A 23,932-nucleotide genomic window follows, 5' to 3' on the forward strand; every position below is an offset into this window, starting at 1 on the left:
TCTTCACTTTAACAGGCATGAGTCACCAGGGGAGCTTGGGAAAACAGAAATTCTGATTCAGTAGAGCTGAACATTCTGCATTTCTATCAAGTTCCAGGATACACTGCCCTGCTTGGAGGAACAAGAAACTCCTTAAACAATCAAATGATAAGCCAGACACAAAAGGACAAACACTGTGTGTGTGAACCCACTCCTAAGCAGAGCCTACAATAATCAAATTTGTAGACACAAAAAGTGGATTGGCGTCTATCAGGGGCTGAGGCAAGAGGGAGTCATTGTTTATCTGGCACAGAGTCTCAGTTTGGGCTGATGGATGGTCATGGCAGTTGCACAATGTGAAGGAAATGAATGCTACTGCATGGTAGGTACACTGAAGATGGCCAAAATGATAAATAATAAGACATACTTTTAGTTTCTCACAATATGAGAAAGTAACTAGAAGACAAATGAGGCTGGTTTGTCATGAGGTACCACGCCCCCACTGGCCGGGTCTGATGCTGGCCACCTTTCTGTGGGGGGTGGGGGGGGCGCCTTGGTCAGTCCACCAAGCCGAACTGCTAAGCAAACTGAATTAGAGAATGGTCTTCAAGGGCCCCAACCATCAGCCAGTTTCTAACTCTAGTTGGAGGATTTCTGTGAAAGATAAGTTGCTTGTTAAAGAGCAGCGGAAAATGTCCATTTGAGACTGGAGTTTCTAATGCTTCTAGGCTCTGTGCTGCCAGAGGCGAGGTGTAGGTACAGCCAGTATCACAGCGGAGGGCGAACTCCATCTACCTTCACCGAGGGAATGTCAGCCACCAGTGGTGTTTGGCTCCCACCACAAAGTGAAAGGATGTTGTTTGAGGATAAAAAGCCTTTACTGACCTTCAGACTTTTCATGATTACATATATTGATCAGATAACTCACAAGACAAGGAGTTTTCAGAGTAAGATGAGGACTGTGTTAAACCCTATGCCAGATGATAAATAACTGGGGTCACAGACTATGTGTTATGTGGCTGTGATTGAAAACAAGTGCTAACCCCTCCTCAGTCTCTCTAGATTGTACTGGTTCCATGACTAAGGAGCAAAGAATAATTCCAGAATTGCCTGTTTCTGATGGAGATGCTAGTCCAGGTCCAAAACCAGTCTTCTAAGTGATGGTAAGCTTGAAGTTTTTCCCTCTGGTAAGAATTTAAATGATCACACTCCCCCACCACCCTATTACCTCCTAAGAAGTGATAGTTAAAAACTTGAGGCTTTGTTTCCACCTCACCCCAAATCCAGTAGTACGTGTTTTCACTCAAGGGAGGGCAGAGCTCACACTGGGTAAGGGGGAAGCATGGAAGCTTTACTTACAAATATTCTATACATTTTCCTGTCTCAGTTTCATGATTTTAGCTGAACTCGCCAAGTCCAAAAACATGTAATTGACTGTACTTAGTTTCAGAACAATCAACATTTGACCTCTGTCTTCTAACTAGTGGTAGCCAAGTCCATCAACCAAGTAACTAAACATTAACCTTAAGTTCCAACTAGTTACACTGTGGAGGCAGGGGAATTACACATACAAAAGAGGGTGTAGGACTGAGACTCTGGTGACTTCCCTAAGTGAACTGTGTCTAAATACACTCAACACACACATTTTAAAGACAGACTAACAAAGCCTGGACTTTTTATTTCACCAATCAGTATTTCTTATTCTCAAATGTTACATTTTAAAATCTTCAGAGTCCATAAAATACAGTCAGTCTTCCTGTATCCAGACAAAGGGGCCCAGAGGCAGGAGAGGCTAGGGCCCAGGCTATTTCAGATAGGGTATCAGACACTTCTCTCCAAGTCTGCATCGGTTGTCAGTTTAAGTAAACTAAAATGCCTTCCAGCTTGCCATCATCCCCAAACTGTCTTTGATGGCATCTATGGCAGAAAAACATTTCATCTCATATATACAACCTCAAGAGGGAGGCGGGGGGGAGGGGGTGGGGTGCTGGCAATACACAGGCACCAGTCAGTTTTTATTCAACCAGAAAATACACTTCTGATTCAGTTTAATGGCAAGGAGACACGTAAAACTGGCTCTGCCTCCAGGTGAGCTGGGCTGGATTTTTGTGAATGGAAGCTCTGCATATGATAGAAGTGAATTAAGCTCTATAAAAATATAAAATTGCTCCTATCTGTAGTATATGAGCTGCTTCCAACAATCCAGGGATGCCCACCCTCCATACCTCAGACATAGCCAATTCCTCGTGCACAGCTACAGAAGCGTAAAATCCTTTGGTAAACTTTTTTGGGGGCCAGAGGAATAGGCCTTGGGAAAGATGTGGGGTGGACTTTTTACCCACCCACCACCAAAAACTACGTAATACACAGACACTCGGAAACATGTACCTATCCATTTTCAAGAAGTTTTTCTTCCCTAGGACAACAGGACCCCAGAATCCAGCCTCCCCAAGCTGAGACCATGCCTATTAACTGCACAGCCTGGTCTAGCAACACACCGTGGGAGGCTGCCATGCTGTTTCACCAACTGAGAGGCCAGGGGAGTGGGCACTCGTGGGGGATTTGCTTTTTGTCTTAAATCTAAGCTACTCAGTGACACTCGCAGGTCCAGAAGCTGGCAGAGGTTCCGTGGGCACCATGTGATGGATGACCTGATGGTCCCAGCCCACTGTGGTTAGGAGGGAGTGGTTGAGGGGGGACCAAGTAGCATCTCTGACAAAGTCTCTGTGAGCTCGGCTTCTAAACCTAGAAGGGAAAAAAGAAAAAATGGGGCCTGGTGAGAGACAAGAGCAAAAAGCAGACTTGGAGAAGAAAGGAAACCCAACTCATCCAGGGAGATTCTTGGATGTGTTACAAGCACTGCACGGGACAGCAGTATGGCCCTGCACGGGACGGCAGCGCAGCTGTCCACTGAGGACTTCATCAGTCATCCAGTCCACTGCCCTCTTCACAGATGAAGAAATGACAGCTAGAGCGGGGGTAGTGATATGGGCCAGGATCTGGCAAAAGGGAATTACAATTCAGGTCCCCCGCCAGGTGCCTTTCACCCCAGAGCAGGTGGCGTTTCATGGCTGTCGCTCTTCACATGAAAAGGGCAGACTGGTCCCCTCTGGGACAGGGTTAGGATGTCAGACTTAGAAATCCCACCCACCACCACCAACCTCCTCCACCAGGAAGAGAACTGGTGGTGAGCCAGTCCCAGGAACAAGGAGACACTCAACCGTGCACCTGTTCCCATCACCTGGTACCATTTTCCAAGAGAAAAGGAACCAGCCGCCTGCCGCTCCTCTTTGATCCTGCTCACAGGATTCCGGGGACACTTACAACTCAGAAAGGCCCGAGTCCAGCACGGCAAGCGAGCAGTCTTCACTGACAGAGGCCAGGAAGGGGGCGCTAGGAAAGGAGGGGGAAGGCTGTGAAAGGCGAAGGCCGTGGGCCCAAAGACAAAACCCTGACTGGGCGTCCCCAACCCCCATTCTGAACCAGAGGAAGTGGCTTGGCGACCACTCAAGTCCACATTGTAAGTTCCAAGGCAAGATGAGAGAAATGGAGCAAAGTCAGGTTGACAATCACTCCTGACCACTAACATCCTATATGGCCCCACGCTGCAGCTTCAGCAATAACCCAACAACGCGGACTCTCCCAATGCACAGCCCACGAGAGGAATCACTTTGGGTGCTGAGCAGAAAGGAGGGCACATCTTAACCCTTAGCAGAAAGAAAACCACACAACCCCCAAAAGAACAATGGTCTAAGAGATTTCTGATGTTCTAAAATCTCAGCTGGAGCAGTGTCCGCTGGAAGGAATGATCTAAGCAGCGGATGCCCTGCCAAGAGCAGCACCCTGCACTGTCCCCACCCCACCCAGCAGGCACTTGATAGCAAAGAAGGGTACCTGTGTGGGGAGAACACCAGCCCAGTGACACACTGGGAGTGCACAGCAGAGCTGAGGGCGCAGCTCGTACTCTTGGTGTCCACAAGGGAGACAGTCCCATTCTCGTCGCCTAGAGAAGGAAGGGAACAGGAAAAGGGTCTCACAACCCAGGGCAGCAGCTGCTGGCTTCCACACGAAACTCTGGTTAAGGAAACGGGCTTTAAGGCCAGCCAGACCTGAATTTGAAAGCTAGTCCTTCACCTTGGACAAGTTAACAACCGTGAGTATCAGTTTCTCCTTTTGTAAGGTAGGGATAATTAGTCATTAGGCAGGTGGGAAATAAAAGTAATGGATACAGTAGTTATCACTTTACCCACAGGCTGCGTCACCCTGTGTACAGCCCCACGTCATCACCATGACAGCACCGCAGCCACCCACAGAAGAACAGGTGTCCCTATACTGCAGAGCACTCCACTTGTTTTGTGGCCCACTGAGTGCTAGAAACACCCAGAATACAGGCGCCAGAGCAAACAATCAGGCATCAGATGTACCGGGGGAAAAAGTCATCACTCTCTCCAAAGCAAAACTAGAGCCACGTGGGCCAGCCGCCTCTCCATCCCACCACAAGCACGGTTCATCCAGCGCCTGAGAGTGCTGACGAGGCCGTGCAGCTAGTCTGGAGTGTCAGGAGTTAGCTCTCTCCTGTCCTCCCCCTTCTGAAAGCCAACATGTAGTGCGGCACGCGGCCTCACCGAAGACGAAGACTTCGCTCTGCTGAGGATGCCAAGCCAGTGAGGTAGGAAGGTAGCCAGAGGCACTGCAGCCTGCAAAGGAGAGAACAGGGCTCAGCTTTTCAAATGCAGTCCCTCTAAATCCCAGGAGCACCTTTCTTTGGTTTTCTAAACCCTACGGCAGGGAGGGGTGTCTCATCCTTTTACCTACATTTACCCAACAGCGTCCAGCCTTCTCTAGATGCTAGACATGGGTGAGTTTCAAGCACAAGGTATGACAACAGCAACACTGGCCTCTCTGTCCACCCATCAGGAAGTGTAAAGGAAGTTACCCACCCAAGACCCAACCCTCAGTGGGTAAGAGATTACGTCATGTATGTGACAGTGACTGGGAACCTGGCATTTTGCCTTTGGCTCTGGCCAAGAAAGTCTCTTCCAGGAAAGGCCCCACCACTGACTCTCAGACTCACCCATCTGTGACGCGGGCTTGGGACAGCGGGTATCCCAGAGTAAAATTCTATTGTCCTAGAAGAAGAAACAGGAAAAGCGCTTCACAACTCGAAGCAACTGCTGGCCGTGGCACTGGCTTAGAGGATCTCAGAGCGGTCGGGGAGTGGGGAGAGAAGAGGCTGTACTCACCTCACTGCATGAGAGAAACACGGAGTCCTTGTGAGGGGAGGTGGCAATGCAGGTGACGGGCCCAGAGTGAGCTGTAAAGGAGAGAGAGGAACGTGACTACGAAGCTGAGAGCGTTTCCACCAAGGGGCAGGAGGAAGGTGTGAGGAACAGGCTGGTCTCAAGATACAACTTAGGAAATTTCATGAGAGGTTTTACATTAGACAAAACCCAAGGAGAGAGTTTGATGAATTTATAAAACCTAGAAGACTTGGGAATTCAATGAATTAGTGAAGACAACGAAAAAGAAGTTGGGGACGAGTGAGAACAGCAAAGGAATTTCAGAGTGAAGACATCCTGGGAGAGTTTCCGTCTGTAACACACCCACCTCCAGGGAGCATGAAAAATTTTTTAAGAGATTTCTGGACACTGAGACTTTTAAGGGAATCAAGGATTCCAGCTTTCTTTCCCAAAATTGGACTCGGCAGCTGCCTATAGTCTGCTAATGTTCCTTTCTACCTTTTCCTTCGTTATCATCCTTCTGCCACTTTTCAGAAGGAACACATACCTCTCACCCATTCCAAGTCTTACCATGGCACAAAGCACAGAAGTATAAAAACCCAAACTATAAAACAGAAGGTGCTCTCCTTTAAAACCAAAGAGCATAAAATTTATTATTTAAAAAAAAAAAAAAAAAAAAAAGCCAAAGAGCAAAGAAAGCGAATCTGGGTAAAATCCAGCAAGGGGGCTGGCCCCATTTCAGCCACACCATAAACACGGGTGTGGTTCTAAGACTTAGCTGTTTCTAACATGAGAATTTTGAAAAATATGACATTTTGCATAAATTCTATGGGCTTAGTCTGCAAATACAAAATTTTGAAAAATATGAGGGAAACAAGTGTACATTAAGTGATATGGCCAGAAATTACCTTCTTTGCAACTATTTTTTCTTTTAAGATTTATTTATTTATGCATACAAAAGCTGGGGCACAGGCCAGAGGTGCAGCGGGTGAGAGGATTCACCAGAGACAGAGGGGAAGCAGAACAAGCAGACTGACTGAAAAACACTGCTGGGGGGAGCAGCGGGTGAGACAGGAGGGGTCTGCCTCGCCATGTGGGTAGCTTGCTGGCTTGCCGGGGATTGAACTCATGCTGCAGAGGCTGCGGATTGCTTCACAGTGCGGTGTTCAACCCCTTGCACCACCAAGGAGGCCCTCTGCAACTATTTACACTTAAATTAGGTATCAATTTAAAAATGGGTGAAAGGGTAGTTTTTAACATTCTTTTACGAGGTCTACATGCTAAAACTTTTGAAGACCACCACTACTGGTCCATTATAAGCTGGGGAATCACTTTCTCTAAAGTCATTCCAGACTTCTGAGGCAGAGAATGAAGCTCTGTGCTGAGAAAGAAGACGGGTTTAACCACCTTTCACAGTTCCCTCAGAGCTTTAGTATCTGTGCAAAGCCAACACAATGAAAAGGAATTTATTGCTCACTTGAAAAAGGCAAAGCTCTGTGATAGCACCATGGCGGCATACAAAAGATGAATGATACATGGTTCCTCTGTCCTCAAAGGAGTTGGCATTCAGGGAGCAAGTGGGGAGTAGATTGGAGTAAGATAAACACAAAGAACTAACAAAAAAGGCTGAAAAGACAAAGTGCTGAAAAAGAATTAGCATTGGCCAGGAAAACATCATATGTCTAAGAAAAACAGGCAAGTATAGTAGTTCTCGGGCAGTGGCACCTTAACATCATTGCCTATTTGCCAGGGACCCTGAAGGCCCAGGGTGTGTATGTATTTGTGATTCTGCTTTGGCATATATCTGAACCATGTGCTCTGAAGCTGGATTTGGCAGAAAGATGCTTTGTCAGTGAGTGAACCAGGTGATCACCCAGCATTTGCACCTCTTAGCCACGCACACATCAATGTTCTGTACATTATCTTTGTGGAAATATGCTACCTTCATGAAGAGGCTCCCAAGATAAAATCCCCTGCTAGCACTGTTAATGGGAGCAGAAAAATGCACATTAATAGAAGGTCATGGTTCCTGACAAAAAAAGCAAAAATTTTATGGAGGTGAACATTCAAAAGTTTAAGATTCCCAAGTTTCAGGGTTTACACTTACAGAATACCAAAGATAAGACTTGACTGGGTTTAGCTAGCATGGCATGTTTGAAGAGGGAGTGACAGTAAAAGGATCTGAATGCCAAGACAAGAAAATGACATTTCAATCTGCCAGTCACAAAAACTAAGTTAAGAACAAAGGCTCTAGGTGGAAAGATGAGATGTGTGCTCTGTAAGTGTAAGGTGAAGCTTGAAACTAAAAGGGAGCATGAGAACTGGAAAGGAAGGTCACTGAACAAATGGGGAAAGATGATAAGAACTTAGTGACCAATCAGTAATGGGGAAGCAGGGGGAGTGGAAGAGAACTGAGAGTTGAGTCCTGTGTGGCCAAGAAGGGGCTAAGTCATCGCAGAGAAACAGGAGCATGAAGAAAATGGCAAAGGATAGACACTGGAGCCTACTACTAGGCAGGAGAGCAAACTGTCGCTCCTAGTAAGCAAACTTCGGCCCAAAGACAAGAATAAAAATAAAACCATTGGGCCTCCCCTGGTGGCGCAACGGTTGAGCGCTGGGCTGCGAAGCTGCCTGAAGCTTTTGCAGCACTGGTTCGGTCCCACATGGCACGCAGACCTCTCCTGCCGCCCACTGCTCCCCTCAGCAGTGTATTTCACCAGTCTGCCTGTTCTGTTCCCCGCTCTGGCTCTGGTGAATGCTCTCACCCTCCCATGCTTCTGACTGTACCCAGTGCTTACATAAATAATTAAATAAATCTTTAAAAAATAATAATAATAATAACCATTAAGGCCAGGACTGAAAAGGAAAATGCAAGCACTCACCCCGGTATGAATTCAGTACCATCTGCTGAGCAAGGTCCCAAACTTTGATGCTAAAAAAGCAAAGGGAAACAAATACTTAATTTTGATGTATACCATCCACACAAAAAAAAACGTGTTCAAACAAGAACTTTCTTTAAACAGCATGTTCTATGCCTCTGCCCACTGGGCTTCTACTATAATCTATTTCCATAGGAGATTGCAAAATCTCGAGGAAATCTTAGAAGCATATTGTAATCAGGAACTGGTTCTTATAATGAGCCTAAAACCTTAGTTAATGAGGCTGAGAACAGTAAAGACACGAAAAGGAGACTCAGAGACAGGAGAGACGAGAACAGGGACCCACCAGAAGTCTTTGCTACCGCTGACAGCTTGCGTGCCGGAGCTCAGGGCACTGACTGTAGACACGATGTCATCATGCTCATACTTGCAGAACTTGCTCACAATGAGGGTCTCATTTTCATCCAGCTCCCACAATTCAACAGCACCTGTTGGGGTAGAATGGAGTGTAAGGGAAATGCACTTGGATTATATCAAGATAGTAACTCACTTTGAGGATTCAAGTTGTCCCTTGTCACACTGTGACTAAAGTAGCAGTAGCAAAGTTGCTCTTACAGGTATTTCTATAAAAACAAGTGCATGACATTAGAGGGTTGATTTAACTCCCAGGTCATTGGCTTTATGCTGGCATTACAATTAGATGAGGAAAGCAAGACAAAGACAGCAGCAAGATGGAACAGCTTGTAAAACCTATTATCCCACTTCTAGTAAGAAAACCGTGGAAAATAAGTCCCTAGGAGAAAAGAATGACATTTCCATAACTGCATGTGTAAGAATCTAGTGTGGTTAAACACTGCCAATTATTTATAGAATTGAAAAAAAAGTCACAAAGTTTTTTTTTTAATATTCTGAGTAAACTACTTGCACAATGACTGCCTAAGTACAGAAACCCTCAAAAAGTTGTGTTGAATGTGTAGTGTTTCAAACTCAACTTAATCTTCAATGCCACTTGTATCCTTGCATGCAATACCTTCAATGCCCAAATTCTGATTTTTTTTTAGGCTAAAGCTGAAACCATTGCTGAACCTGATGTTCAAAACAAAAGAAAGCAGAATAAAAACATTTAAGATGAAAAGAAATGGAAAGAGACAGGTAGCACAGGGAGGCTTCAGCATCATCTTTAAGATCAAGATTATCTTCGGCCTAGTTGGGGGATACACAGAAGAAAGTGGTTCCAATCCACTTTTCAGTTTTGTCATGAATTTTGCCAGAAATTCCCGCCAGGGCAATACAGAATCCAAAGAAAAGGTACTTCCCACCTGCACAGGAGTTCTCATGTGGGGTAACACCCTCGAGCTCCCCCAAGCACTGAGTATGGAAGGGACACCAAAGATTGAATGTGGCCCGACCTGTCCCCTGGCCTCCATTCCACTCACCTGAATCGGAAGCCACTAGGATACCTTTGTCCCCCACCCAGGCGAGGTCCGCCACGCCGGCCTCCGTCTGCACTCCAGCCGAGCAGAAACCTTCGTTGGGGGCAGCACAAGGGTCCTTGAAAAGCCAAAGGGAGCCAGCCCAGCAGCGGCCACTCAGGCTGGAGGCCCCGAGCAGGAGCGCCCCATCTAAGGGAGGTACAAGCTGTCAGCACGAGAGGCGGCAGGGCTCGTCTCCATGGCGACCGCAGGGCGCAGCACGCGGGCCGGGTCCGGAGCCGAGCTCAGGAACAGCGGGCGGGGCTGGGGACCGAGCTCCGAGCGCGAGGCGGGGGCGGGCTGGCAGGGGGTGGGGGCCGGGCGGGGAGGGGCGCCCCGGGCCGGGATGAGGGGCTCCCCGGGCCGGGTCTCAGCTCACCCGACCGGTACCGCGCAGCCTCCAACTGTCGCTCCATACAGGCGGGCGCGTTCGGGGGCAGGTTCCACTCCCGGGCCGCCGGCGGCACTAGGGGAGCTGGGGTTTCTTTCCGCATCTCCACGGTTCCGAGTCCGATCCAGACCCAAACTGGACGCCGCGACCCAGGCCGCGCAGCCAAGCCCACGTGGTTCCCTCTCGGCCTCCGCCCCTCTCGAGAGGCTGGACACGCTACATCTCGCGAGACCGCGGCTGCCGGCCCCGCCGCTGCCCTCAGGCAGTGGGTGCTCGGGGCGCCGCGCCTCTTCTCGCGAGAACAGTAAAAAACCCGAACCCAAGTTGGTGGCCAGAGGGCGCCCCGTTCTCTTCTCGCGAGACTTGAGAGCGACCATCTTGGTCCTGCCCCTGGCAGAGTCTCTTGTTGGGGTCACCGGGACGCGAAGACTCCCCTGGACCGCCGCTGACCATGCTGTCCCGGGTAGTACTTGCCGCCGCCGCCGCAGCGGGTAAGAGGTGGAGATTCTGGCCAGGGCAGTCGGAGTGAATATGAAAACGCGCGTCTAGGGCTGCGGGGAGAGGGCGGGGGAGGGGCAGGAGACAGGCGCCGGGAGCCGGGGGCCCGAGCGGGGGAGGGGGGGGCAGCGCCGCCCGGAAAGTGGGCGCGGGCTCGGGGGCGCGAGTGCAGGGTCCTCGCGGGCAGACCCTGCGGGTGCAGCGTCCCAGGGCGCAGACGCCGCGGGGGCCGTGGAAGGGCCAGCTCATTTCACCTTGACCTTGCTGACCGGCGCCTTCTGTACGTTTGCAGCCCCCTCGCTGAAGAACGCAGCCCTTCTCGCCCCGGGGTAAGTGTGAGGGGTGCTGTACTCCCCCAGTCCTGGTTTTATCGCTTTCCTTCACTGCTCGGTAACCTCCGCTTAGCTTTAGGTCAGCAGTGACCTTTCTTTAAGTAATTTGGGACGCTTGAAATCTCATTTCAAACTCTTGTGCTCCTGTAACTACCTACCTGCAACCTCGTCGTGTCCCCCAGTGAGAAAATTAAGAGGGTAAGTGATGTGTTCTGACTAAACTAGGGACAGGTTTTGTGTCTTTTAAGCCCTTCCTCTCTCCTGGGTGACCTTCAGCTAAGCACAGCTGCCACTGCCTTAATCTGAGTTACTAGATTGCACACCCGACAAGTTTTGTTAATAACACAGTGAAGCATGTTTTTTGTTTTTTTTTTTTCTGTCTGTCTCACAGATTGTAACTTTCGCTGCCAGATTATTAGAGTCAGAGAACTCATTTGATTCAGTAAATGTTTGTCATGTCTCTCCCACATAACCAAAGGTACGGAATTGAATAGAGCTAGTAGCTGCCTTCATGTAGCTCAAACAGGAGGAGGAACCTATAAAGTAGTGGTTTAGAGTGAGGCTCCAAAGTTAAGAGCAGGGCACACCTGGCCGGATCTGCTTACAAGCTGTGTCACCTCAGTTTCCTCATCTGCAAAATGGAAATTAATAGTCCCGTTGTGGGTTATGAAAAGTACAGGCTTAATTCTCTAAATGCAGTGCTTGATACATAGTAAATGTTAGTACCTGTTATAAAGCATGTCCATTTTCTTTGGGAGTACTCCTTTTTATTTCTATCCTTAGGCCTAAATTTGGCAAAATTTGATTACTAATCTCTGTTTTGAGAAAGTGAATTTAACCTGTCATTAATTTTTGTGCACGCAATAAAGTGAGGCTGTAATTGGCTGTTTGTGATTTACAAGAAAAAGAAAATTCCATACAGATATGAAAACAAATCATCTTAATTCAGTCAATAAGTACAATAACTACATACAAGGTTCAAGGAACATCCTTAATCCCCCCCCCACATTCGATGCCTAATGTAACAATGCTCTCCCTTCACATTATATTTGGATTCTGACCACTTCTTCCACTTACTACTGGAGTGTGACCCACCACCAATTTTCACCTATTTTAATAGTGTGTTAACAAATTTCCTTGATTCTCTGTTCTTTTCCTGTTATAGCCCATTCTCACAGAAGCCAGAGTCCCCTAAAACCCTTCTGAGTCCCCCATCCTACTTGAATTAAAATACAAACTTAACCATAACCCAGAAAACCCAACATAAGTTGATCACATCCTCTCTCTTGACTTGTCTTCTGTCCCTTTTTTAGCTCATTCTCCAGCTGACCTGGTCTAATTGCTGCTTCTGGAAGCCGCCACGCTTGTTGCTGGGGTCTCTGACTTGCCCTTTTCTCTCTGCAGCTGATGGGCTCCAATTTACTTGACCTTCTACCAAATAAGCCCACCCGCAAATCCTTTGCTCCCCATCCCCTTACTTGCTCCATTTTTCTTCATCATGTAGTTGTCTGAAATGATGTATGGCTAGAATATGCCCACACTTCCCACACCCCCATTATATTGAAGGCTGGGACGTTGTCTGCTCATTGCTCAGCTTCCCGTGTCTGACTTACGTAGAAAGCAAGTGTTTTGAATAAATGTTACCCCAAGATTGGAGAGGCCTTTATAAATAAGGTTGTGCATGAGAAGTTCTGTAGGCTATTGGGCTTGACAGTCATTAAATGAAAGGAGAAGGCAGAAGGAGCAGCATGAGGCATGTTTTTGGTTTTTGTTTGTTTTTGAGAACTGTAAGTAGTTTCATATGGTTGGAGGAAGGAGAATGAAGGAAGATATGGTTATCAAATGTGACAGGTGCTGGATCATGTATGCCGTATTTACTAGTTTGTGTTCTGTGGACAGAAGAGAGCCTCTTGAAGAGTGTTAAAATGAAACTTGCATTTTGGCCAGTGTGGAGGTGTCTGGGTTTAAGTAGTTTTTGAGGAAAAGCAGGGACAAGTTTTGGATTATTAACTAGTTGAGGCAAGAAAGGATAAGGACTTGAACTGAGACAACCAAAGGGGGAGAGAATTTGTGTGTGTGTAAAGCAGCTTCTCTAATGCTGTAAATTAAATCAGCGGTTTCAACCTGGGACAGTTTGTCCTCTAGGGACCACTTAGCAAGTCTAAAGATGTTTTTGGCTGTCACCACTGATGGGAGGGGGGATGTTGCTAGCATTTGGTGTATAAAGATCATCATAGGGATACTGCTGATTTTTCTCAGGACACAGAACAGCCTTCTACAGCTAAAAATGCTACTTTAATACAAGAATGGTTAACAAATCCACAGTAATAGCGTAATAGTTTAAGCCTAATAATGGTAATAGCAGGTTCTCAATACATAGTTGTAGACAGAATAAGTTTGTCCCTATATTTAGAGCATTGGCTTCTAAAAACCTCGTTTTTGGTAGCAAAAACAGAAAGCTTCTTGTGGTGGACAGTCAGGACTGTGCATCAACTGGAGATATTTAACCCAGATACGCGAATGTTATATAGAAAATTAAAATAAAATTAGAACCAATTGCTAGAGGTTTTGAGGATGTACATAGTAGCATTTCGGTTCAAAGATGAACATTAGAGCTAGTAAATCCTGAAAAGGCCAGTTTCACATTGCAACTTTAGCCCGCATCACAGAGAATATTCAAAAAGGTCAAAGTTCTTACCATCAAGGTGCACGTAACATACTGGACATGTTATACTGACCGTTTACATAGGACTTTATCCTGCCAAGCACCCTTCCCAATTTTTTGCATATATTAAGTAATACACATGGACCTATAAATAATAACCTTTATTCCCACTTCATTTAGAGATATCTGAGATTACAAAAGCTTGAGTTACTTAAAGTGGCAAGACTGGGATTTGAACCCAGATTGCGGAGTCTGTGTGTTCTTAAATATTTCTGTGCTGATAATAGACATGCAGAGTGCTAGACAGATGACCTATGAGACTTTTAGAAGGGGTTGCAGTATTGGGTAGAAGGTTACGTACAGTTCTGTGTAACTCATTTGTTCTTGTCACACACGTAATTATTGGACCCTAACCTTCCTATTCCTAGTCTGCACCCTTTCCATCAGAAATCATCTTAGTCTTCATCCCAGGTAGTTGTTTCTGTTGATTGTTCATATGTTGTTTTCTCTTTAAAGAGTAGGCTTTAAATTTGTGAAATTGCTACCTATAGGGCATTGCAAGCAACGAGAATCTTTCACACGGGGCAGCCAAGTCTTGCACCTGTACCACCTCTTCCTGAATATGGAGGGAAAGTTCGTTTGGGACTGATCCCTGAGGAATTTTTCCAGTTCCTTTATCCTAAAACCGGTGTAACAGGTGAGTATTTACCCATTGTTGGATAGTATATTTGGGTGGTATGGTTTGTGTTAACCTAGGATTTTAGGAGCCTCTCACCTCTTTCATATATGCCATATATGTCAAGTCGACTGTTTTTAAAAGGATGTGGTGCACTAGAGTCAATATAACAGTTGATTTGAGTCCTCTAATTTGTCTTACATAAATATGTTTGGGATTTTAAACTTGATTTTATTGCATCGTCTCCATTTGTTGATAGACCACATTTATTGAATTACCTCCTCTGCCATGCACTGTTGGAAGGATAGAATGGTGAACTAAGGTGTAGTTGTAGAAGTACTATGTAGAATAAACAACAAAGAAATAAGTAACTGTGTAATGTACTATCAGTAATATATATATATGATAACCAATTCAAATTTGATAACCATATATCTGTCAGTTATATATATATGTACATATATGAATTAAAGTCAGGTGTACACTATTACTTTGTACATATAAGTACAAAAAAAGGAATTGGGCCATATTTATCATTTTTCCCTTTTTAAAGAGGTATAAACTGTTCTGAAACCTTGTATTTTTACAATGCATTATGTTTTCACTTATGTTACTTAATTGTTAAATGGGCCCATGAGACATTTTTATTACACAGAAGAACTGGAAAACAAAGAAGGTGCTAAGATTTATTCTCTCATTGGTGATGGAGTTGGATTTGAACCTAGTCCTCCAGTTAAGTCTAATGTTCTTTCTACTACACACACTGCCTTTCTTGCTATAGCCAAATACCATGAAACATTGGAAGTCAAAAGTTTTTTCTAACCCTAATGTAGCATTTCCCTACACCTGAAGTTATGAGAAATGGTATAGTCCTCAGATCTCCATAAATGATAAAAATGTTACATATTAAAATTTTGTTTTTTCTTTTTTTGAAAATCACATTTAATATTTATATATTGAAAGCAAATAAAAAAAACTATTGAAACTGAAAAATTCTAAGAAAAATATATTTGAGATTCTAGCCCTTTTATTCTTATACTACATCCTAACATCCTTTGTTACTAGTATTGTTGAGAAACACTGAATAATAAGTTTTTTTTTTTTTTTTTTTTTTTTTTTTTTTTTTTGGCATAGAAGAACTGGGGTGTGGGCCAGAGGTATGGGGTGTGAGAGGATTCCCCAGAGACAGAGTGGGAATCAGAACAGGCAGGTTTACTGAAATACACTGCTAAGGGGAACAGCGGGGGAGACAGGAGAGGTCTGCTGTGCCATGTATGGGTTAGCTCCCTGGCCAGGGATGGAACTCAGGCCCTAGGCCACCAGGGAGGCCCAAGGCTTGCTTTTTCCCTGCCGACTATATCGTGATATCCCAGAGGAAAATCTTAAGGAAATAGAAATGATGGTTTATGTCCTTTCGAACTCTGGCCTGAAGAAAGAAAAAGATAACCTAATAATTAGGTACAACAGAAAATGAAAATTCTGATATTTAATTCTTCCTTTCATGTACATACTACTTTACAGTTGTTCTGTGCTTATTGCCACTGTCAGGTTCCTATTCAATAAAAATAAGCAAGAGTAGAGCAATTTTATCCTGACTAATGTTCTCATTCAATAAGTAGTATGTTTTGTACAAATTACTTAGGAAGTAATTGGCACCTTGGAAGTAATTGGCACCTTTTTAGAATTGTTCCTGTTTGTTGAGCAATTGTGACGGGCGTACACACACATGCATTGTTTCTCAATTTCATCAACCCTGTGAAGAAGAGAACAGACTGTTCCCATTTACAGAGGAGGAAACTAAGCTAGTTGTGTACATGCTCAGTTTCTTTTAAGATACAGAGTCAGATTTTGTTGTTCTTTCTGTTTTATACTGCTTCTCAACTCAGTGTTCTGTGAATCTGATGATTTTTAGTTATCAGATAATTCTGCCTTCAATTAATCAAATATGGAAGTATCTTCTCCTTTTAGACATACCAGATCCATCGTAAAATAACTCTTTCTTCTTTTAGGACCCTATGTGCTCGGAACTGGACTGATCTTGTATTTTCTGTCCAAGGAAATATATGTGGTTACCCCAGACACCTTCTCTGCCATATCAACAATAGGGTTGCTTGTCTTCATGGTTAAAAAATACGGTGCTTCTATTGGGGAATTTGCTGATAAACTCAATGAGGTAAGAACCATAAACCTTATATTCTATTTTAGACTATAATAGAAGCATCAGGCCATCAAGTGATATCTATATATATGAGTGTTGGGGAAATAGCATATAAAAATGAATGTAATTATGAAGATTATAATTATGTGTTGATATTTGTTACCAAAAAACCTACCAGACTTTCTCTAGTTTTTCCATAACTGCTCATTCAACAGATAGAGCTTAGTTACTATGGGCAGTTTTTTGGGTTTTTTTTTTTTAAGTTTGTGCATTGCATTAGATGTGTGTTTTCTTGTGGGAGTTTTGATTAAGCATAAAATAAATTTTATTAACCTTAATGCCTTCACTGATCTTTGTGATAAATATCATAATTGCAGCAAAAAATTGCCCAACTAGAAGAGGTCAAACAGGCTTCCATCAAGCAAATCCAGGATGCTATTGAGATGGAGAAGTCACAGCAGGCCCTGGTTCAAAAGCGCCATTACCTTTTTGATGTCCAGAGGGTAGGTTTCAGAACTTTCTAAAGAGAATGAAGTTACTCACTTGTGTGCACTGGAAACAAATATTTAGGCTTTCTTATGAGAAACGGTTGAATAGATTGAACATATTTTATTTAGAAATGAAAATTTGGATCGGAATTGGTAATTATGGCAATTTAAACATTTCAGATCATTAAGTGAATAAAAAATTATAATGTCTAAAATGAGAAATAGTAAGTTATAAAAGAATACACTTTGGATCCACACAAAAGGAAAATAGTCATTAAGTTATAGCTGATTAAGAAATTGCAATCACCGTGTGATGCCATAGGTGAAATACATGCTGCTTCTAAGAAAATCTGATCCTTGCATTTCAAATTCACAAAGTACTAGAGCTATATGGTCAAAGCAAAATAAAATTCTAAAACAGGGCCTCCCTGGTGGCGCAAGGGATTAGGATACAACCTATGAGGCTGTCCGCAGCCACTGCAGCATGAGTTTGATCCCCGGCCAGGAAGCAACCCACATGGCGCAGCAGACCTCTCCTGACTAGCCCACTGCTCCCCTCAGCAGTGTACTTCGGTCAATCTGCCTGTTCTGTTCCCCACTCTGGTGAATCCTCTCACCTCTGGCCTGTACCCTAGTTCTTGTATGCATATGTAAATAAATCTTTAAAAAAAAAAAAAAGATTCTAAAACATTTAGTTTCTGAAACAACTTTAAGAACATGTTCAAGTACTTTACTGTTATTTGCTTTGAACCCAGTACTTTATGCCTGCTAAAGAGAAATGTCATATTTAATTTTTTTGTTACAGAGGCAACTATGAAATGAGAAATTATGTGTGACGATAATGTAGTGTCTGAAGTATTAAAAATTTAGGCCTGTGTTTCTGCATTTGGTTTCAGTACCACATATATCAGAGTTATCCGTTGTGCAGGTTTCTGAACCTGTTGTAAGACTTTTGAAATAAGAACATTTGTTAGAAGCTGTCTAAAAATATTTTAATACAGATTCCTTAAAGATTCTCCCCCCCTTAAAGATTCTTAAGCACATAAATTTTTGAAGACTTCAGAAATCTTAAAGCCTTTTTCCATGCATCTTTAGGTTACAATTGAAGATTTCCTGCCTCATAAATAATATTTACACACAAACAAAATCTGGCTTCTGAAGATGTAGCTTTTTCATAAGTATCAAATAGCCATTAAAACATGTGTTTATGAAATATTTGTTTAAAGCTATTCATTGAGTTTTTCCTGTATGGAAACTAGTCAAGCAGGGTGCTAAGAATACACCAGAGAACAAAAGAAAGTATCTGCTTTCATGAGGTCTCCTTTCCAGCCAGATGTTGAGAGGGCAGAAAATAAGTAGAACAACTATGAATGTCACCTGATAACAATTGCTATGTAGAACAATAAACTAGGGTTAAGGAAAAAGAAATTTTAGGAGCTAGAAATTAATTTTTGATTGGGCAGGTTGGGCCTCTAATAGGATATTTGAAGAGATTTGAAGAAGTGATAGTGCAAACTGGCTTTTCAGAGAAATAGTATTCAATACAGAGGAAAGAACAAGTATGAAGGCCTTAAATCTGGGAAAATTTGGAAGCTTGCTTAGTATAATGAAGGAAAAGCAAGGAAGCCAGTGTAGCTGAAGTAGAATGAATGAGGGAGAAGAAAAGTGAGCAAAGTAGAGGGACTAAACCAGTCATCGGCTTCTGTGAGGGCTTTGACTTTTCAAAATGGGAGCGAAAGTTATTGAAGCTTTTGAGCAGTGGAGTGATGTGATCTCACCTGACTTGCTGCAGGTAGCCCCTGGACTTGTATGCTCTGGTTTGAAATGCCTATTTGTTAGCCAAGTGGAGATGTTGACTAGGCCATTGGATGTAGATATGAGTCTAGATTGATGGAGAGAATTCCGGCCTGGACGTTTGGAAGTCCTGAGCTTATAGGCAGCACTTACAGCCGTAAAAATGGCACATAGGGAACATGGGTTAAAAATTCCCTACTTATGGGCCTCCCCGGTGGCACAGTGGTTGAGCGCTGGGTTGCGAAGCTGCCTACAGCCTCTGTAGCACCGGTTCGATCCCCAGCTGCTCCCCGGCCACCAGAGGAGGGTCCCACATAGCACGCAGACCTCTCCTGCCGCCCTCTGCTCCCCTCAGCAGTGTACTTCGATCCTTCTGCCTGCTCTGCTCCCCACTCTGGCTCTGGTGAATTCTCTCACCCTCCCGCACTTCTGACTGTACCCAGTGCTTGTATACATAAATAAAAATAAATCTTTAAAAAAAAAAATTCCCTATGATCAAGTAATGAAAGGCGTAAGAATTTTTCGATAGTGTTTTGCAAAATGGAGATTCCTGGTGACATTGTAAGGGCTATTTTAGTAAAATGATTGGAATAGTTTGAAGAAAAAAATGGAAGGAAGGCAATTGGAGTTACATTATAGACAACTGTTTGTCAACAAGTTTTACTGTGATGGTGGGCACATAATTAGCAACTAAGGAAGGTAAGATGTAGGAATCAAGAGATTTTATTTTTAAAGATGGAAAGTGTGATCACATGTTACCATTTGATAGAAGTTAGTAGAGAGAGAAAAATTGATGCAAGAAATGGGGGCTGCAATTAACTGGAGTGATGTTCTTTAGTAGGCCATAGTTCAGAAAGAAAGGCAAAGTAGAGGAGTGTGAATTCAGATAAATTGGTAGTGGTAGAAGATCTCTTTTGCTTGCTTTTTCTCAGTGAAATAGCATTAGGATCATTTGCTGAGCTGTATAATCAAGGAGATAATAGAGATTTGAGGAAAAGGAAGCAAAAGAATGAATGGATTAAAGAAAGTACTTGGAAGTATAAAGGATCTACTTTAGGTTATTATCTCAAGCTTTCATAGTTAACAGACAGACCTATAATGATTCTCACCACAGACTAACAGGTGACAGTATCCTTGCCACCACTAGTAACTCAGTATTCTGGAGAATAGTAGTTAATATTAGAGAAAAGAAAGAAATAAGAGGTATAAAAATTAGAAAATAAAGGGTGAAGTGACCTGTTTATGTACCTAAAAACGTTATGGATTACCTGACTATATACCTGGAAAGCCTAAGAGTATAAACATACTGTTAAAATAGTAAATTCAGTAAGCTGGGAGATTTATTATTTACTACATATACTTTTTTTTAAAGATTTATTTTTATATAAGAACCGGGGTACAGGCCAGATGCACGGGAGGGTGAGAGAATTCACCAGAGACAGAGCGGGGAACAGAACAGGCAGACTGATGAAATACACTGCTGAGGGGAGCAGCGGGCACAACAGGAGAGGTCTGCTTCACCATGTGGGATTCTCGCAGGCCGGCCAGGATCAAGCCTGCGCCACCAGGGGAGGCTCTTTACTACATATACTTTAAATAAAATTTTACTACATACATTAGGATTCTTTTTCAATATGCATGTGTTACCTGTTCATATTAAGCTTTTAAAGTTGCATAAGATACCAGAGTGGTGAAGGAGTAGTGATCTTCCAACTCTAAGCAGTTTTCATCACTCTTAATTTCGCTTCAGAATAACATCGCTATGGCCTTGGAAGTCACTTACCGGGACCGGCTGCATAGAGTGTACAAGGAGGTGAAGAACCGCCTGGACTATCACATCTCTGTGCAAAATATGATGCTTCGGAAAGAGCAGGAGCATATGATAAACTGGGTGGAGAAACACGTGGTGCAGAGCATCTCTGCACAGCAGGTATCTGATATGTTGAAGCTTCTGGAGTTATGCTTATGTTCCTCTTAAGCAGCTGCTGATGCTGTTAAGATAGGACTTGCCAGCAAGGACTCTTTGGCCTTGAGACAGTGATGTGTCCTTGGTTCAAATTTCTGGGTAGTGGCAACGAAAGAGAGGCTGTGAAGCTGCCATGGTGTCCCTGTTGTTGTAGGAGGTGTCCATTAGAATTACTGTGTTTATGCTTTTCCATTATTTGAAACGGTCTAACCAGATTTCTCTTTCTTTATCACAGGAAAAGGAGACAATAGCTAAGTGCATTGCAGATTTAAAGCTGCTGGCAAAGAAGGCTCAGACACAGCCAGTTATGTAAATGTGTCTATCCCAATTGAGACAGAAACAGCTGACTGACTACTGGAAACGGGTCTGTGTGACAGAATCTCTCTGTATTGCTGTCTGCTGAAGTTACAGTTTATCTTTCCTAAAAATGAAGACGTTCTTGAGTCCACATATTGAGAGAATTCAAACAATCTGTTGGCCAGTGAGATGTTTCTCATCCTTGCTCTGCATTTTGAGTCGTTCCATGATTACTTTTGAATAAGCAGTTTGCTTTTTAATAAAATTTGGTACCTGACTAAAAATTACCACATCATAGTTTAAATCTGTAATTAATTCTACCATCTTTCAATAAAGTGACAGTGAAAACAAGTCTTTTCAAGTTGCATAGTTTTCTTAAATACTTTCCAACATTTCTCATGAGGGTAAAAATTTAAAATGTCATCAGATTGCTGTCTTCTTTATAAGACAGTCATTAAGTGGTAAGCTATTTTCGGCATTAGGGAATTAAAACTCTTAATATTTAACTAAAGGTAATACTGTATATTCCCACATAACTATCACTTAGTATGTCTAGAAAATTGTATATTCAGTGTGTCATAAAATCACTGTAAGAATTCAACAGCCTTATCAGAAAATTCTCCCCTTTGATTTTTTTTCTCCATTTGGTTCTCCCATGCTTGTATAAGGATTTAATTATAAATATATTTGCTGTGGGGGAGAATATCAAGATGAGAGCGGGAGTGAAAGGATTCACCAGAGACAGAGTAGAGAACAGAAAAGGTGCATTTATTGAAATACACTACTGAGAGAAGCAGTGGGCCAGACAGGAGAGGTCTGCTGTGTAGCGTAAGGGTCCGCAGGCTGTTGATTGGTTAGGGTGACTGCTCTTGGGTGTTTCCTGACTGATGATGGGGTCATCAACATAACGGGTCCGTTCCCATGGCTGTCCCATCCACTCCCTTTTTCCATTCTACCTTTTTCCCAAACTACCCTGTTGGGCAAGGAGTGGGGGCTTAGTGCTTAGTTTTTAAATTTAGTAATGATACCATGACAAATGGACACCTTAAAACACAGGAAATAAATGAAAATATGTGCCACATGGGTAATTGCTACTTTCATATACTGTTCAGGATTTTAATTTATATAAGTTACTGGATATATACTTACTGATGGTGGTTAATCTATTTCTTCTTTTTTGTGTTGTAGGTTTCTTTTTTTAAACGTTTTCTCTAATATAGGAAGAAATTAACATCTCATTGCTACGTAAAGAGACTTTGGGTACCCAGAAGTGTTCCAAATTATTCAGTTAACAAAAATTATAAACACCTAGTTTTTGCTCACCACCATCCTGCACCAGACATCCTGCACAGTCAAATAAAAGTCCCTGCCTCAAGAGTTAAAAACCTAGAAATGCAGTAAGAATGTGTTACAGGTTATAGATTTTAGCACAAAGTGCTGTGAGAATATAATGGCAATCATTTTAGGTTATCTCAGCAGCCTCATCCTGTTCCTTGCAGATAACAGGTTTGTGGTTAGGAATTTCTGGGGAAAAATTGCTTTGTTTTCTCTTTGTCATCCTCTACCTGGAGGCAAAATTGGAATAAGCATGTGTGATAGAAAGGCAAAATTCAATAAAATACATAGTGTTCATGTGTTCATCCTAATGTAACCCTCTTCCCTGAACACAATGGAATCTGGAACTTTGCATCTAATCAATAGACTACAGCAAAGTGGTGTGTCACCTTGATTAGATTACATCATATGGTGCAGCTGATGAGATTATCACTGCCATCACTACATTAGGTTATATAAGACTTGCAAGGCCACAACCCCACAGAGGGCCCTTGCCCTCTAGGGAAAGAATTCACCAGAGGGCGCTAGTTGTTAAACCAGGAAAGGCTTTGCTAGAGATGCATGTGTGAGGGAGCCAGTTTGGGAAAGATGAATATAACCTGAGTCTGAAGGGAGTTCGGAGCTGTTTAAAGGTAAGTCCACAAGGTGGGGATGCGGAGAGCAGTGTCATAGGTGGTTCTGGGTTGGGCTATACTCGGCACATACAGTTGGGTTATTCCAACTGCACATGCAGGCTCTCAGCTTTCTCCCTCCAGGGAATTGTGAGCTAATCATTAGTCAGGATCTAACACTGCCTATCATGGCACCTCATGGTCAGTGTAATGGGTTGAATTACTTGGACAGGGCTCGCCAGTCCATGCGTTAGTCCAATTGTTTTAACAGGACTGGGCCAGTGTCCTACAGGCCTGCATTTTCTTTTACCTAGGCTGTCTCACCTGCTGCCCTTGAAGAAAACTGCCATGTTGTGTACTGCCAATGGCCAGGACCACTGGCAGGGAATGGCAGGCGACTTTACAGGACCTGAGGATAGATTCCTGGTAAGAAGCTGGGACTCTCAGTCATAGAGCTACAAGGCTATGGATTCATCCGGCAACTACAGGGAGTTTGAAAGTACATCTTCCCCAGTTGAGCCTCATCCCACAGCTGCAGTCAATACCTGAACTGCAGCCTGGTGAGACCCTACAGCAAAGAACCCTGTGCCCAAACTGTAAATAAACACATGCTGTGTTAAGTCTCTACATTTGACATAGTTTGTTAATGCAGCAATAGAAAACTAACGCAGCAAGAATCCCTATCATTTCTATCCAAAGCATGGCTTTTCCCTAGTTCACCTGCTGGGGGTTCCCTTTCAGGGTGTCCAGTGCAAACTCCCATCTTGTGCAGGTTTAGCCTTGGTTACCTGACCTCAGATGCACGACCTTTGGGCCCAACCAAGTGCCAGCCAGCCAAAGAATTGGTGGTTATTCCCAGAGCAAACATTAGCTTTTATTCAACTCTTCCTTTCTAACATCTGGAGTTTCTTACTTTTTCCTTTTTTCCATGAACTAATTGGCCAATTATATGTCATCTTTTATGAAGTGTCTTTTTAAAAAATGTTTGCTGGGAAGATAAGTGACAGTCGTGGAGCATGTTGGAAGAAATGTGAGATGGAGAGGAGAAACCAGGTCAACCTGGGCGTGGAAATAGAGAAAGGAGTTGTGAAATTAAAGAATTAAAAGTTGCGAAAGAGGAGAAAAGGGAGGAATATTACTGAGAAGACCTG

General features: G+C 43.4%; 2 protein-coding genes across 2 annotated transcripts; one reads left to right on the forward strand and one right to left on the reverse strand.

Annotated features, from left to right (window-relative positions):
• Positions 1 to 626: 626 nt before the first annotated feature.
• On the reverse strand, positions 627 to 10,235 carry WDR77 (WD repeat domain 77). The gene is made up of 10 exons (XM_037498434.2): positions 9,950 to 10,235; positions 9,535 to 9,720; positions 8,445 to 8,586; positions 8,102 to 8,151; positions 5,223 to 5,293; positions 5,054 to 5,108; positions 4,605 to 4,676; positions 3,874 to 3,982; positions 3,304 to 3,372; positions 627 to 2,724 (listed from the first exon to the last, which is right to left on the reverse strand). Exons 1-10 carry the CDS (start codon positions 10,062 to 10,064, stop codon positions 2,565 to 2,567), a joined length of 1,029 nt encoding a protein of 342 aa, XP_037354331.1. The 5' UTR covers positions 10,065 to 10,235; the 3' UTR covers positions 627 to 2,564.
• Positions 10,236 to 10,315: 80 nt separating this feature from the next.
• Positions 10,316 to 21,209, forward strand: ATP5PB (ATP synthase peripheral stalk-membrane subunit b). Its single transcript, XM_037498435.2, has 7 exons — positions 10,316 to 10,452; positions 10,752 to 10,788; positions 14,008 to 14,153; positions 16,142 to 16,305; positions 16,668 to 16,793; positions 20,323 to 20,502; positions 20,774 to 21,209. The coding sequence occupies exons 1-7, from the start codon at positions 10,413 to 10,415 to the stop codon at positions 20,849 to 20,851; spliced, it is 771 nt and encodes a 256-aa protein (XP_037354332.1). The 5' UTR covers positions 10,316 to 10,412; the 3' UTR covers positions 20,852 to 21,209.
• Positions 21,210 to 23,932: the final 2,723 nt, after the last annotated feature.

Source organism: Talpa occidentalis, unplaced genomic scaffold (genome assembly GCF_014898055.3).
Source record: "Talpa occidentalis isolate TD23 unplaced genomic scaffold, MPIMG_talOcc4v2.1 talOcc4.9, whole genome shotgun sequence".
Taxonomy (NCBI): domain Eukaryota; kingdom Metazoa; phylum Chordata; class Mammalia; order Eulipotyphla; family Talpidae; genus Talpa; species Talpa occidentalis.

Coding starts and splice junctions, on each gene's coding strand:
- WDR77 (XM_037498434.2), bottom strand. CDS start 10,064: ATGCGGAAAGAAACCCCAGCTCCCCTAGTGCCGCCGGCGGCCCGGGAG. Junction 5,294..8,101: donor GGTACTGAATTCATACCGGG/GTGAGTGCTTGC, acceptor TCTCCTTTACAG/CTCACTCTGGGCCCGTCACC. Junction 2,725..3,303: donor GACTCGGGCCTTTCTGAGTT/GTAAGTGTCCCC, acceptor TTTCCCTTCTAG/GTTTAGAAGCCGAGCTCACA.
- ATP5PB (XM_037498435.2), top strand. CDS start 10,413: ATGCTGTCCCGGGTAGTACTTGCCGCCGCCGCCGCAGCGG. Junction 10,789..14,007: donor GCAGCCCTTCTCGCCCCGGG/GTAAGTGTGAGG, acceptor TGCTACCTATAG/GGCATTGCAAGCAACGAGAA. Junction 14,154..16,141: donor TCCTAAAACCGGTGTAACAG/GTGAGTATTTAC, acceptor TTCTTCTTTTAG/GACCCTATGTGCTCGGAACT.